Here is a 12476-nt window from a genome sequence, read left to right on the forward strand (position 1 = left end):
TCAGCAATTACCTCCAGAAAATTCTTCTTTTTATGCTCACTTTCATGGAAAATCTCTCTGCTCCAGCTCCACTCTTTAATCTTCTGTTTTAACCCCTTCAATTTTTTGCTGAATATGTGACTTGTGCCTTCAAAGTAAAAACCAGCCAACCACTCAGCTACCAAATCCAGAAAATCTGGTTCCTCAAACCATAAATGCTCAAATCCAGAAAACCTGGTTCCCCTTATACCACCGAACTCCAACATTATTAGGGCATGATCTGAAACAGGTCTTGGTAGCGCCTCCAAGGTCAGATTTGGGAATAAATCCTCCCACTCTGTTGACACTACAGATCTTTCTAGTTGCTTCTTTTTGGTTGTTTGTCCATGTATATTCCCCCCTTCCCCCCCAACAAAGGTAAGTCTATCAACTCCCATCTCCTCATGAATTCTGCAAAACCCCTCATTCCCCTCCTATTCTCCCTTATACCCTTCTTCCCATAAGAAAGCTTGATTGTATTAAAATCCCCACTTATAACCCAAGGATGACTCCATTTTCCCCTTATCTTGTCCAATTCTTCCTAGAACAAGCGTCTCAAACCCTCCTCATTTGGACCATAAACCACATTCAAGACCCATTCCCAATCTCTTTCTTGTGATTGGAGAAGCAAAGAGATCAAGAACTGCCCTAGAATTTTATCTTTCACTGATACCAACTCAGTGTCCCACACCACCAAGATCCCCCCCCACCCAATCACAGCTTTGTAGCCACCCTCCTACGGCCTGAATTCAACCCCCTTATATTCCACGACACTAACTTGAGCGACTCCATCTGTACACTAAAACCTATAGTTTCTATTTACAATTAACACTCTCAACAACCTTCTACTTTTTTCACCACCCCTTTCCCAATTTTTTCCCTCTGTCCGCATTTTCAACCCTCTCGTTTAGACCCCAAGCCAGTCTAAAGAGTTCTTTCCTTTCTTCTCCCTCTTTTTCCTTTCTCTTCTAAAACTTTTCTTTCAATTTCTTCTAGGTACTTCTTTGTCACTCCTTCCAGTCCCTTCATCGACACCCTCAGAAAATCTCCTATGCCTAGGAGCTTTGAAAAAACCCAACTCGAGACTTCCACTCCCTCTTCTAACGTCGGTTGAAGATCCCGCTGCTCGTTGTCTATCCATTCCACCCTTTCCTTCGCCATGACCACTACAAGTGGTTGCACCTCTTCTTCATCAACCATTGCGTTGTTCTCAGCTACCGTGACTAAATCTCCACCTCTGTCAGTAACTTCTTTTCCTATGCCCCTTGTTTCACCCTGCACTCTATCTTCCCCTCTTTCTTCTTCCCCTTCCCCCGCCAACATCTCTAAACTCTCTTGCCTGAGATTGCTTTCTGCCATAGTTCCCCTATCTTCTTCTCTTCTACTTTCCCTCCAATCCTCCCTCATTTCTTTTTCATGAGAGCAACCTTTGCTAGACCCCAATCTAACCAAATCGAGCCGTTGACTAGTTCCCCCACAGCTGGCCCCCTTCCTAGTCCCCCATGTTACCTCACCAGAGTTTGCAGGTGGGTTCAGTCTCCTGTCACCTCTTCCCCTTATCATGTCAGAAGATCCATGTGGGGCCAACTCTGCACCCGTCAAGGTTTTTCCACTGCCATTCAAAAAATTGGGTGGGGACATGAAAGACCTAGATCGCCTTCTTCCCTCGTGTCTTCTCGATCTACTCCTCCCTCTTCGACAGCCCAGATCACCCCATCTGTCTTCTAGCATCCAACAACATCTCTCCACTACTTTTTCACAGAGCCTTTCGAAATTTGTAACTTCCAGAGAGTTAAAGCAACACCCTGCCCATCCTCTGGCAGTTTGCTGCCCACTCCCTTTGGCTGAATACCCTTGTCATCTTTACCTCCCATCTGATTGGTGGCAGCGACTACAGTGTCTGTAGAATTTGCCACGCATCCCACAGCCATAGCTGTCCTTGTCCCCTTTGTCCCCTCTGTCCCCCTAGCTTATCCTTCTTCGGCACCGGTGGGTCTATCCCCTTCGTCTCCACAAATCGCCTTCTCTTTCATCTTCGCCCTTACTTCTTCTTCTTCTTCGATATTAGCCCCTAAGAGAACCGAATTTATCCAGTGCCTGTCCACTAACACCGCTTGTCTTGCTTCTTCCGTTCTCTGACATTTATTTGGTGGTAACTCCAGCCATAATGTTGTTTCCACCATTTCATTTTCTTCCACAATATTCGTTGTTGCCGGCGGATACCCCTTCCACTTTACCTTAATCTTCACCCACTCTACCGTTTCTTTCGCCTCTTGTGAATTATCCATCTCCACAAACCCTCCACATAAATCACCTTTCCGATTAACCACCGCCTCACTCTAGAGTTGCAACGGAAGTCCGAATATCTTCACTCAATATTCGCCGTCCTCTTTAAGAGGTTTACCCAATCCTCAGAAAACTCTTCCCAAGGGACCAAGTGCATCAAGGAACCTTCAATATTCCTCACCCTTATCTTCCAGTCCTTGATCGCCTCCTCCTCAGAAGGCGGGATGGAAAGGTAGCTTTGTCCCTATAGTCTCCTAACCCTCACCCGGAGGCTACATTTCCATTTTCTTACCGCCCACTGCTGCAACTTTGAGATTGAGTACGAGGTCTCCACTGGGCCAAGCAGGCAAGATTTTGGAAACTTAACTTCCTTCTCTTCTCCTCCCCTAAACCACCAACTTCCACGAAGAAATTTTTTCTCTCCACTTTTTTGGCTTCTCCCTCCTTTGTCCAATCCAGACCTTTTGCTTTCTTTGCGAAGGACTTCCCTTTCCGAATCTCCCTTCAACTGTACCTCTTACCGTTTAGTCCCTCTACTCTTCTTGTTCTCTGAGGAAAAGGCCTTTAGTAGTAATGGTGACGACTCCCACTCTCTCTCGGGTGGAAGCTTTTTCGAGCAAATCTATTCCCTAACACCTCTGGTCACCTCCAAACAATCTCCTTATGGATTTACACAAAACGTCATTCATATCAGCCCACCAGCAATCACCATATCAATACCTTTCCAAAAAGCAGTAACTAACCAACCACTCAAGGAACTTCGGGGGGGGGGGCGGGCAATGATAAAAAAAGGTGTAACTGCAGGTTTTTTTGAATCTATAAGGGATGCTTTTGTTAAAGTGAAACCTCAGGGGATGTTTTTATATTTTACCTTTTTTACTCTTATCTTTATTTAAGGTTCATCCCCAACCAAAGGAGCTAAGATGGCCCATTGGGTAAAAGCACAAAAATTTGTTCAGTGGAGGATTGTGTTAGAGAGAGTGGTATTAATTGCCAATTCTGCTATGCTGAAACCAAAGAACTCTTAGCAATGGAGACCACCAGCAGTGCATCAAATCAAATGGAATTTTGATGGCAGCATCATGGGCGGGGGGTTTGGGACTGTCATGGCTCTGTTTTGGCATTGTACTCAGGACAGGACTATGTGGTCATGGTGGCTTGACCAAAGCTGAATTTACAGCTCTAGTATAAGGTTTAAGAATAGCAAGACCTTTGAAGCTTGACAATCTGATTGTGGAGGGCAATTCAAAGGTGGTTATAGGATGGTGGAATAGCAGAAATCAGATTCATTGGCGGCACAGAAGCATGATGAAAGAAAAACAAAATCTGGGAAGAGGCTGAAGTTTAGAAAGTATATGGGTCCCCAGATCAGCCATAGAAAGTTGTTTGACAGAAAGAAGAAAACTACCGAAAAGAATTTGTGCTGATATTGGCATCATGATCATGGAATTGATCCTAGTTTTGTCAGAATTTTCCAAGGTGTCTAGAGAGTTTTGGTGTCCAAGGTTTCCCTTGTGGAGTTACTTGTAACTGTTGTTTGGGGTGCTAACTCATCACCTTTATTTTTCTGTACTCTTTTTGTTGTAATAAAGTTATTCTTTTTTACTATAATAAAAGTGAGTTCCTTTTGAAGGTTGACATCATTGTCAAAGTCAGTTCAAAAGTCAGAGAAAGAGAGAAGCAGACAGAGAGAGAACAACCAAATGGTGGGTGTGACACCTTGTGTCAGTCGACACCCTAAAAGATATATTTATATTAAGATGTAAAAGGACAGATCTGCCCTTAATGTACGGGAGAGAAATAATACAAAGAATAGATATATAGCAAAGAAAAGTAAAAGTACAAAAATAGCCCTACGACTAGATTTCACTATCTCTACACTCCCCCTCAAACTGATGCCTAGGAATAAGCATAAGTTTGTCCATGAGAAATAGATGTTGAGCCCGTGTTATTGCTTTAGTCTACAAGTCTGCTAGTTGAAGCCCGAAAGAGACATGAGGAAGATATATGGTACCCTCAAGATGGAGATCGCGAATGAAGTGGCAATCAACTTCTATGTGTTTGGTGCGCTCATGGAAGACGGGGTTGGATGCGATTTTTATTGCACTGATATTGTCTGCATAAAGAGGAACAAACAATGATGGCTCATTTTGTATTTCAAATAGAAGAGCCCAAAGCCATATGATCTCACTACATACGGAAGACATAGCCCTGTATTCAGCTTCAGTGGAAGATTTGGTCACAGTAGCTTGTTTCTTGCACTTCCAGGAGATAAGAGAGTTGCCTAGGAAGACACACCAACCAGTAGTGGACCGTCGGGTGTCAGGGCATCCAGCCCAATCAGCATCCGCATAGGCCATATGAATGTGGTTGTCTTGGAGAAGAATATCCCATGTGATAGTGTGCCTCGCACATATCTTATAATCTGATGAACTGCAAATAAATGTGGTTGTCTCGGAGAAGAAACAAACTGACTTATTATTTGAACTACATAAGATATATCTGGCCTTAGTCATGGTGAGATAGATTAAACTTCCCACTAGCTGACGATAAAGGGTAGGATCTTCAAGGGGAGATCCATCATCTTTGCTGAGTTTCAGGTTCAGTTCTAGTGGAGTGTCCCCAATCTTAGAGTCACTAAGATTTGCCAATTTAACCAGGTCGACCGCATACTTATGTTGATTAACAAAGTAGCCTCGAGAATTTCTGCTCACTTCAAGGGTGGAGAGTAGGGAGGCAAGAAGTAGTGGTTACTCATTTACAATTTGCAGATGATATAATTCTCTTTTATGAGGGAGAGCTTGAGGAGATGATCAATCTGAAATTGTTGGTTGAAGGTTTTGAAAAGGTCTCTAATTTGAGAGTGAATTGGAATAAAAGTTGTGTGGTTGGGGTTAATAGATCAGATGAGGAGGTGTCTTCCTTGGCTAGGTTGTTAGGCCGTGAGTGGAGTGATTGGCCTATAAAATACTTGGGTTTACCCCTGGGGGGGAACCCAAAATTAGAAAGTTTCTGGTACCCAGTCTTGGAAAGATTCACAAAGAGACTAGAAGGGTGGAAGAGGAATTACATCTCTTTATGAGGTAGAATCACTTTAATTAAGTCAACTTTAGCAAATTTGCCAGTGTAATTCCTGTCTACCTTCAAAGTGCCTGTCAAGGTGGCAAATTAGTTGGAAAAAGTAATGAGAGATTTCCTCTGGGAACCTGGGGAGTCAAAAAATGATCACCTAGTGAAGTGGGAAATGGTCTCTAGGACAAAAGACAAAGGGGGTTTAGGGATTGGAAATATCCGTCTAAGAAACATAGCATTCTTAGGTAAGTGATTGTGGAGGTTTCCCAAGGAGCAAGACAGTTTGTGGCATAGAGTGATAGAAAGCATACATGGATTAGCAGCAAATGGATGGGATGCTGGTATCAAACCCAAGGGCTTCTCGTTCCTTTTCGTGGAAAGACATTGTTGGTATCTTGCTTGCCTTTTCTCCTTTCATCAGGTATGACGCTTGTTCGGGTAATAAGGTTCTTTTTTGGGAGGACGTTTGGATTGGGGACCAACCTCTTAAGGATAGGTACCCGGCCCTCTACTCCTTGTCCTTGAACAAATTTAAAGTCATCTCTACCTTTCGTGTTTCTAACGAGGTCTGGGATTTAGGGTTCAAGAGAGGATTAAGGGAGTCAGAAATAGGGTTGGCAGATGATCTTTTCTCCCTTTTAAATTCAGTGTTTTAGGGTCATTCTTGTCTTGATAATAGAATTTGGTCTGAAGAGTCCTCTGGTGTTTTTTCATACACTTCTTTCTTCAATGCTTTAGTGCACTCTTCCAATTTAGTTTACTCTTTTCCTATAAAAGAAGTGTGGAGTGCTCCTGTACCTCCAAAGGTGAGGGCTTTTTGTTGGGAAGTGGTTCTCCAAAAAATCAACACTTTGGACTTGCTTCAAAAAAAAAGACCGAATTGGTTCTTATCCCCTCATGTTTGTAGCCTTTGCTTGAAGAGTGGTGAGACAGTAAATCATCTACTAATATCTTGTCCTTTTTTTTACTCTTATTTGGGATTGATTTTCCTCTCTCTTTGGGTGTAGGTGGGTTCCCCCTACAAGCGTGGTGGATCTTTTTGAATCTAGCTTTTTTCGTCAATCAAAGAAAAGATTAAGGGTAATGTGGAGAGCAACGAGGGCAGCAATTGTTTGGGCAGTGTGGAAGAGAGAAATAACAGAATCTTTCAAGGGAAAGAAAAATCAGCACATGAAGTCATAGAAGAGATCACCATCAAGATCATACATTAGCTGAAATCGCTGGATCTGTTCAAGGACTTCTTTGTGGATGACTTAATTAGAGGGTGGAGTGTGGTAGCAGCTTCTTCCTGCCCCTCTTTAGCTATTCAAGAGGACTGGTTGCCCCCGTTATCTTTGGATGTTAAGTTAAACTTTGATGGTAGTTCTATAGGTAATCTAGGCCCCTCTGGAATTGGGGGTGTCTTTAGAGATGGGGGAGGAAATGACCTGGCCCTTTATTCTGGCCCGATAGGACTGGGGGACTTTCTTAGAGCAGAAGTTTTGGCACTCCTACAAGGGCTCAAGTTGTTTAAACAGTTGGGTTTTCAACAGTTGGAAGTGGAGGGAGACTCGAAATTGGTAATAGGTTGGATGCAAACAAACAACTTAGGCACTTGGTCCCTTAGACAACCTGTAAGGGAGATTATGCAACTAACAAGGGAGCTTGAAGTCAGGTTTAAATGGAGTAGGAGATCAGCCAATGCAATGGTTGATACTCTAGCAAAGCAAGGAGTTAGTAGGCAGAACCTTTTTTGGGCATGTTTGTAATCTGTAGAGGGGTCACCTTGTTTTTTGAAGGTGACAATTGTACCAAGTTTCTTAAAGAATTAATGAAAGTTACTGTTTCCAATAAAAAAAAAAAAAGAAATATGTCAAAGGCCCCAAGTCCTTCATCTTGAAGGATTCACTAACTATTGTAGCCTAGAAATTCCTTCTGTATCATCTCTTCTAATGAGTATATCATCAACATAGAGGAGTAATATTGTTATTCCTTGTTTCCTCCTGAAGATGAATAAGGAATAGTCGGAAGGACTCTGGGTAAAGCCAGCATCGGTGATGATGGATTTGAACTTTTCAAACCATGCTCTAGGGGCTTGCTTTAGGCCATAAAGTGACTTATTCAGATGACCAACAAGTTGTGGATCTATACAGTATCCTGGAGGGGGCTTCATATAGACTCTCTTTTAACTCTCCATGAAGAAAAGCATTCTTGACATCCATCTGATGGATTGTCCACTGTTTGGCTATAGATATGGCCATCAGAAGACATACAGTAGTCATTTTAGCTACAGGAGCAAAGGTCTCCTCATAGTTTATCCCGTATTCCTGTTTGAATCCCTATGCAACAAGTTTGGCTTTATATCTATCTAGGCTCCCATCAGATTTCAGTTTCACAGAATTGACCCATCAACTTCCTATGAGAGAGGCTTCTGGTGTAGCTTGAACTAGGTCCTAGGTGTCATTCTCAAGAAGGGCTCGAATATCAAAATCCATGGCATCTTTCCAATGTGGTTCTGCTACGGCCTGCTGGTAAGATCTGGGAATATCTGTGGTAGATAAAACAACAAAAAAGGAGTATGGTCTAGTGAATAACCATAGCGGTTAGGTGGTCGAGAGATTCTAGTGGAACGACGTAAAGTGAGTTCAGGAGGAAGGTCAGGTACACTTATTGAGGGAGCTGGAGTGACCAAATTAACAACTGGAGGCGGAGCAGAGGGGGGGATGGAGACTGAAGAAGGCCGTTGCTTCCTGAAGTATGTCTGAAGCTGCTGCGGAGGTGACAATGGAATATCTAAGATGCCTGTAGAATCAAAATTGTGCAACAAGGAAATAGAAGGAGCTGAGAATTTCACAATATGTTAAAAAAAGGACACACTTTCAAGAAAAACTACATTACGAGAAATTCGAAGGCGACGAACCAAGGGATCATAGCAAACGAACCCCCTTATGTTCAGAACTGTATCCCATGAAGGCACACAAAGGTGCTTCTGTAGTTAACTTTGTGCGTTCATGGGGTGGAAGGTGGACAAAAACAAGCACAACCAAAAACCTTGAGCATGGATAGGTCTGGAGGTTTGTGAAAAAGAGATTGAAAAGGACAGGAGTTATTCAAAATATATGACAAAAGATGATTTATGAGATACACAGCAGTGCTGGCCGCCTCCACCCAAAACCAAGAGGGTACATGGGAATCCTGTAAAAGGGTTTTGACTACATACAAGATGTGCCCATTCTTCCTTTCAGCTACCTTGTTTTGTTGTGGGGTGCATGGACAAGATTTTTGAGGTTGAATTCCGTGTTGTTTCAGGTAGTTTTGAAAATCCCCATCAATATACTCTCCCCCTGAATCCGATCTTAGCACACAAATTTGAGCATCAAATTGGGTAATTACATAAGCGTGAAAGTGTTTAAAAATAGTGTACACTTCAGATTTCTTTCGAAGAAAATAAGCCCAAGTAAAACGAGTGCAGTCATCAATGAAGGTTACAAAATACTTATATCCCATCCGTGAAACAACTGGAGACAACCAGACATCACTATGTATTAAATGAAAGGGAACGGTTGCATGTTTAGAATAAGAAGGAAAGGGTAAAATATGATTATTACATAAACCACAAGTAATGCAATCTTTATTCACATTCTTAAAAGAAATAGCAGAAAACTACCAGAAGCAAATAATTGATCAAGTTTCTTAGAAAAAGGATGGCCAAGGCGTCTATGCCACAAATGCCAATCATTATTACAATTAAAAGATCCAGAACTAGAAGTAGTAGAAAGCAAACAAGAAGTAGAAGTAGAATCAGTCTTACTCTTCTCAAACTCCAAGGCAAAGAGTCTTCCCAGTCTATGCCCTTACCCCTTCACCTCCCCAGTTTGCTGGTCCTATATCAAGCAACCATCAGAAGTAAATGAGACATTATTACCTTCCTCTACAAGTTGGCCAACAAAAATCAAATTGGTGGTGAGTTTAAGTACAAATAGAGTTTTGGATAAATGAAACGGTGATGCTTTAGAGGTAGATAAGTACAAATCATCACAACCAAGTATGTCAAATTTCTCACCGTTTGTAGTAATAATATGTCTATTGGGAAGATGGGGTTTGGAATATTGACCAAGAGTAGCCCCTGTCATGTGGTTAGAGGCTCTTGAGTCTATTTACCAGAGGTGGTTCGGTGAAGGGCAATGGGTTGGTGGCTTACCAGACAGACCGATAGCAGAAAACGCTGAGAAGATGATCGAGGACATGAGTTGTTGAGTCCTTTCTTCAGACATACCGTTGGAGGTGTCATTTTGTCCAGCTATAGAAGTGATAGAGGAGGAGGCATCTGAACCATCTACGTTAGTCTGATAGGCCTTGTAGTTCCCTTTCTTTTGATTTGGACCACTACCTTTCTGCGGTCGGGTAGGACATTCGGTGATGATGTGGTCGACTTGCTTGCAAAAGGTGCATGTGTTTTTCTTCTTACAATGGGAGACAACATGCCCATACTCCTTGCATTCATAACACTGTATCTTAGAGAAATCCTTCTTCCCCTTTGGTTTAGTTGCCAAGAAGACAACATCAATGTTGGAATCCTTCCTTCCATCCTGTGTAGTTTGAATAGTTAATCTAGTTTCTACCCTCAAAATCTCACCAAGAATAGTATCTAAGTCAGGAAGTGTTCCTCGGCTTAGGATATTAGAACGGACAACTTCAAATTCTGGCCTTAGGTGCATTAGGAAATGCATAATTTTTCTCCTATCGAAGTGTTCCTTCATGTATTTAACACGATAGTCTGAAGGATCATCTCCCATGTGAATTAACTCATATTCTGTCCAAAGGTTAATGAACCCGGAATAGTACTCCTGGACCTTTCTATCACCCTGATAGTAAGAAAAAATGTCAACCTCTATCTGATATTGTCTAGAGGTATTCGACTGTTGATAAACTTTCTCAAGGTATTGAAACATCTCATAGGCTGTCCTGTACCCTCTCATAGGGATAGCAATATCAGTTTCGACTGAGCCTAAAATCCATGACGCAATTTTTGCGTTGTCGATCTTCCACTGATTAAGTCCCTTGATGTCAGAGTCATCAGGTTTAGACACAGATCCATCTAGGTACCCCCAAAGACCCTTAGCTTTGACATTGAACTTCCATAGTGCGTAGTTCGTACCATTGAACTTAATAGGAAGAACATCCATCCTTTCTGATGCCATCGCATGACAAAAGGGCAACAACACACTCCCAGAAACCAAAAGAAATTCGAACCAAAGAAGAAAAGAAGAATACCTTTCAGCTGATGTCCAAAAAAGGCAACTGTAGAGTTCTGCTGAACTGAAAAGTGGATCAAAACCCCTCAAAGACGAAACCGATCCAAACCAAACCAAAGAGGTTCAGTAGATCTGCTCTGGGCGACACCGGATCTAAAATTTCAGGCTAATCCGATGTCTTTATAGGGAGATATAAAAAAAAGGTTGAACCCAGTGGCGCAACAGTCCAGAAAACAGATGTCTCTGTTATTTATCAAAAAAAAATTGTCCAGAAAACAGATCTGTAGAGTCCAGATCTGTAGCCGATCCAAGAAGAGAGGAAAAGAAGATTCTCAAGAACTTCCAAATACTGTTATGGAGTTCTTGAATCAGTAGTAGCCGAGGTGTTGAGTGAAGTTCAGGTCGTGACCTGCTCTGATACCATGTCAGAGTCAGTTCGAAAGAGAGAGAGAGGCAAACAGAGAGAGAACAGCCAAATTGTGGGTGTGACACCTTGTGTCAGTCGACACCCTAAAAGATATATTTATATTAAGATGTAAAAGAACAGATATGCCCTTAATGTACATGAGAGAAATAATACAAAGAATAGATATACAACAAAGAAAAGTAAAAGTACAAAAATAGCCCTATGGCTAGATTTCATTTTCTCTACAATCATTGCATCATGTTGTCTGGACAATATTTATACTTCCAGTTGCTTTTAGTCTGGCTCATTCATGGTGTATGATAGGGTTCAGCAGAAGGGTGTATATCCTCTGGAATCTTGCATCTTTTGTAGCATGTTGGAGTTCGTGCAAGGAAAAGACGAAAAACTGAAAAATTATTTTTTAAACCATAGTTTGGAGGAGAATAAAAAAGGATGTTCCATTGCTCCTTTTCGGGTCTTCAATCCATATGGAGTTCAAAGGGCCTACATGACCATGTAATTTTTTATGTAGGGTTTTCCCCTCGTTTACTTCACCACCATCGTCTTATAGCCTTGTCCCAACCATATGGAATTGTCTACATGAATTCTATTTTGCCATTCTATTTTGTTCAGTGCCATATTCATTGTTAAATTATGGACACTTCAATCATTTTTTAATGCTGTTGCAATTTCTTCCATTTGGAATGGGAAATAGAGAGGATGATCAAGATCTGCAAATGGTTACTTCAGAGCTGAGGATTTGTTACGGTCCTAAATGGTTAAAGTTCTTGGCTTGACGCATTCCATCAGCCTTCAGAGCTGAGAATTTGGCGTATTGGCCAAGCACACAACATTCTTCATAGATGATTGGATGGTGATATCTCTTTATTCAGTGTCAGTTCACCAAATCATGCATGAAACATCTTCAAGTGTTGACTAGGTGGTTGCTCTGTTTCTCACCTCACTTTTTAATCTCTCTCTGCTGGCTTTTGACAGAATTCCTTTAAAAGTTTAAAACCTTTCCTTTTGCTATTTTGCTAGGTTTTCCGGAAGAAAAAAAAGCATGCCAGTGCCAGTTTGGTGTCCAACCCCGTCCAATCGAGCCTTTCATCCTTGTGGAATTTCAAGGAATTACTGGTTCACATTTTGCAAGTGTTAATAGCTTCGTACTTCGTACTATTGTTGGGGATGATGGAATTTTATGTGCAAACCCTATGGTTGTGTTTGGTTTGAAGGAAAAGGTTGTGGAAGGAAGGGAAACCTATGCTCCTTTCCCTATCTTTTCCTTCAAATCAATCACAGCCTAAAAATAAGCTTTCTTTTGGGCTTTTTTTGCATATTCTCTGTATACTGATTTATTTCTTCTCTTTAATGCAATTGGTTTAATTATAGACAAACAGATGCTTGGGATAAATTTAGGAAAGCCTTAGCTTGGGGACTAATCAACCATTTCTAGGATG

The 12476-nt window shown here is 41.6% G+C and overlaps 1 protein-coding gene across 1 annotated transcript; it reads right to left on the bottom strand.

Annotated features, from left to right (window-relative positions):
- Positions 1-8874: 8874 nt before the first annotated feature.
- Positions 8875-11105, bottom strand: LOC148873558 (uncharacterized). Its single transcript, XM_088966155.1, has 2 exons — positions 9557-11105; positions 8875-9239 (listed from the first exon to the last, which is right to left on the bottom strand). The coding sequence occupies exons 1-2, from the start codon at positions 10554-10556 to the stop codon at positions 9202-9204; spliced, it is 1038 nt and encodes a 345-aa protein (XP_088822281.1). The 5' UTR covers positions 10557-11105; the 3' UTR covers positions 8875-9201.
- Between the last annotated feature and the right edge of the window lie 1371 nt (positions 11106-12476).

Source organism: Nelumbo lutea, chromosome 1 (genome assembly GCF_056320005.1).
Source record: "Nelumbo lutea isolate HS-2025 chromosome 1, American lotus-T2T, whole genome shotgun sequence".
NCBI classification, from domain to species: domain Eukaryota; kingdom Viridiplantae; phylum Streptophyta; class Magnoliopsida; order Proteales; family Nelumbonaceae; genus Nelumbo; species Nelumbo lutea.

Coding starts and splice junctions, on each gene's coding strand:
- LOC148873558 (XM_088966155.1), bottom strand. CDS start 10,556: ATGGCATCAGAAAGGATGGATGTTCTTCCTATTAAGTTCAATGGTACG. Junction 9,240..9,556: donor TTCTGCTATCGGTCTGTCTG/GTAAGCCACCAA, acceptor TGCTTGATATAG/GACCAGCAAACTGGGGAGGT.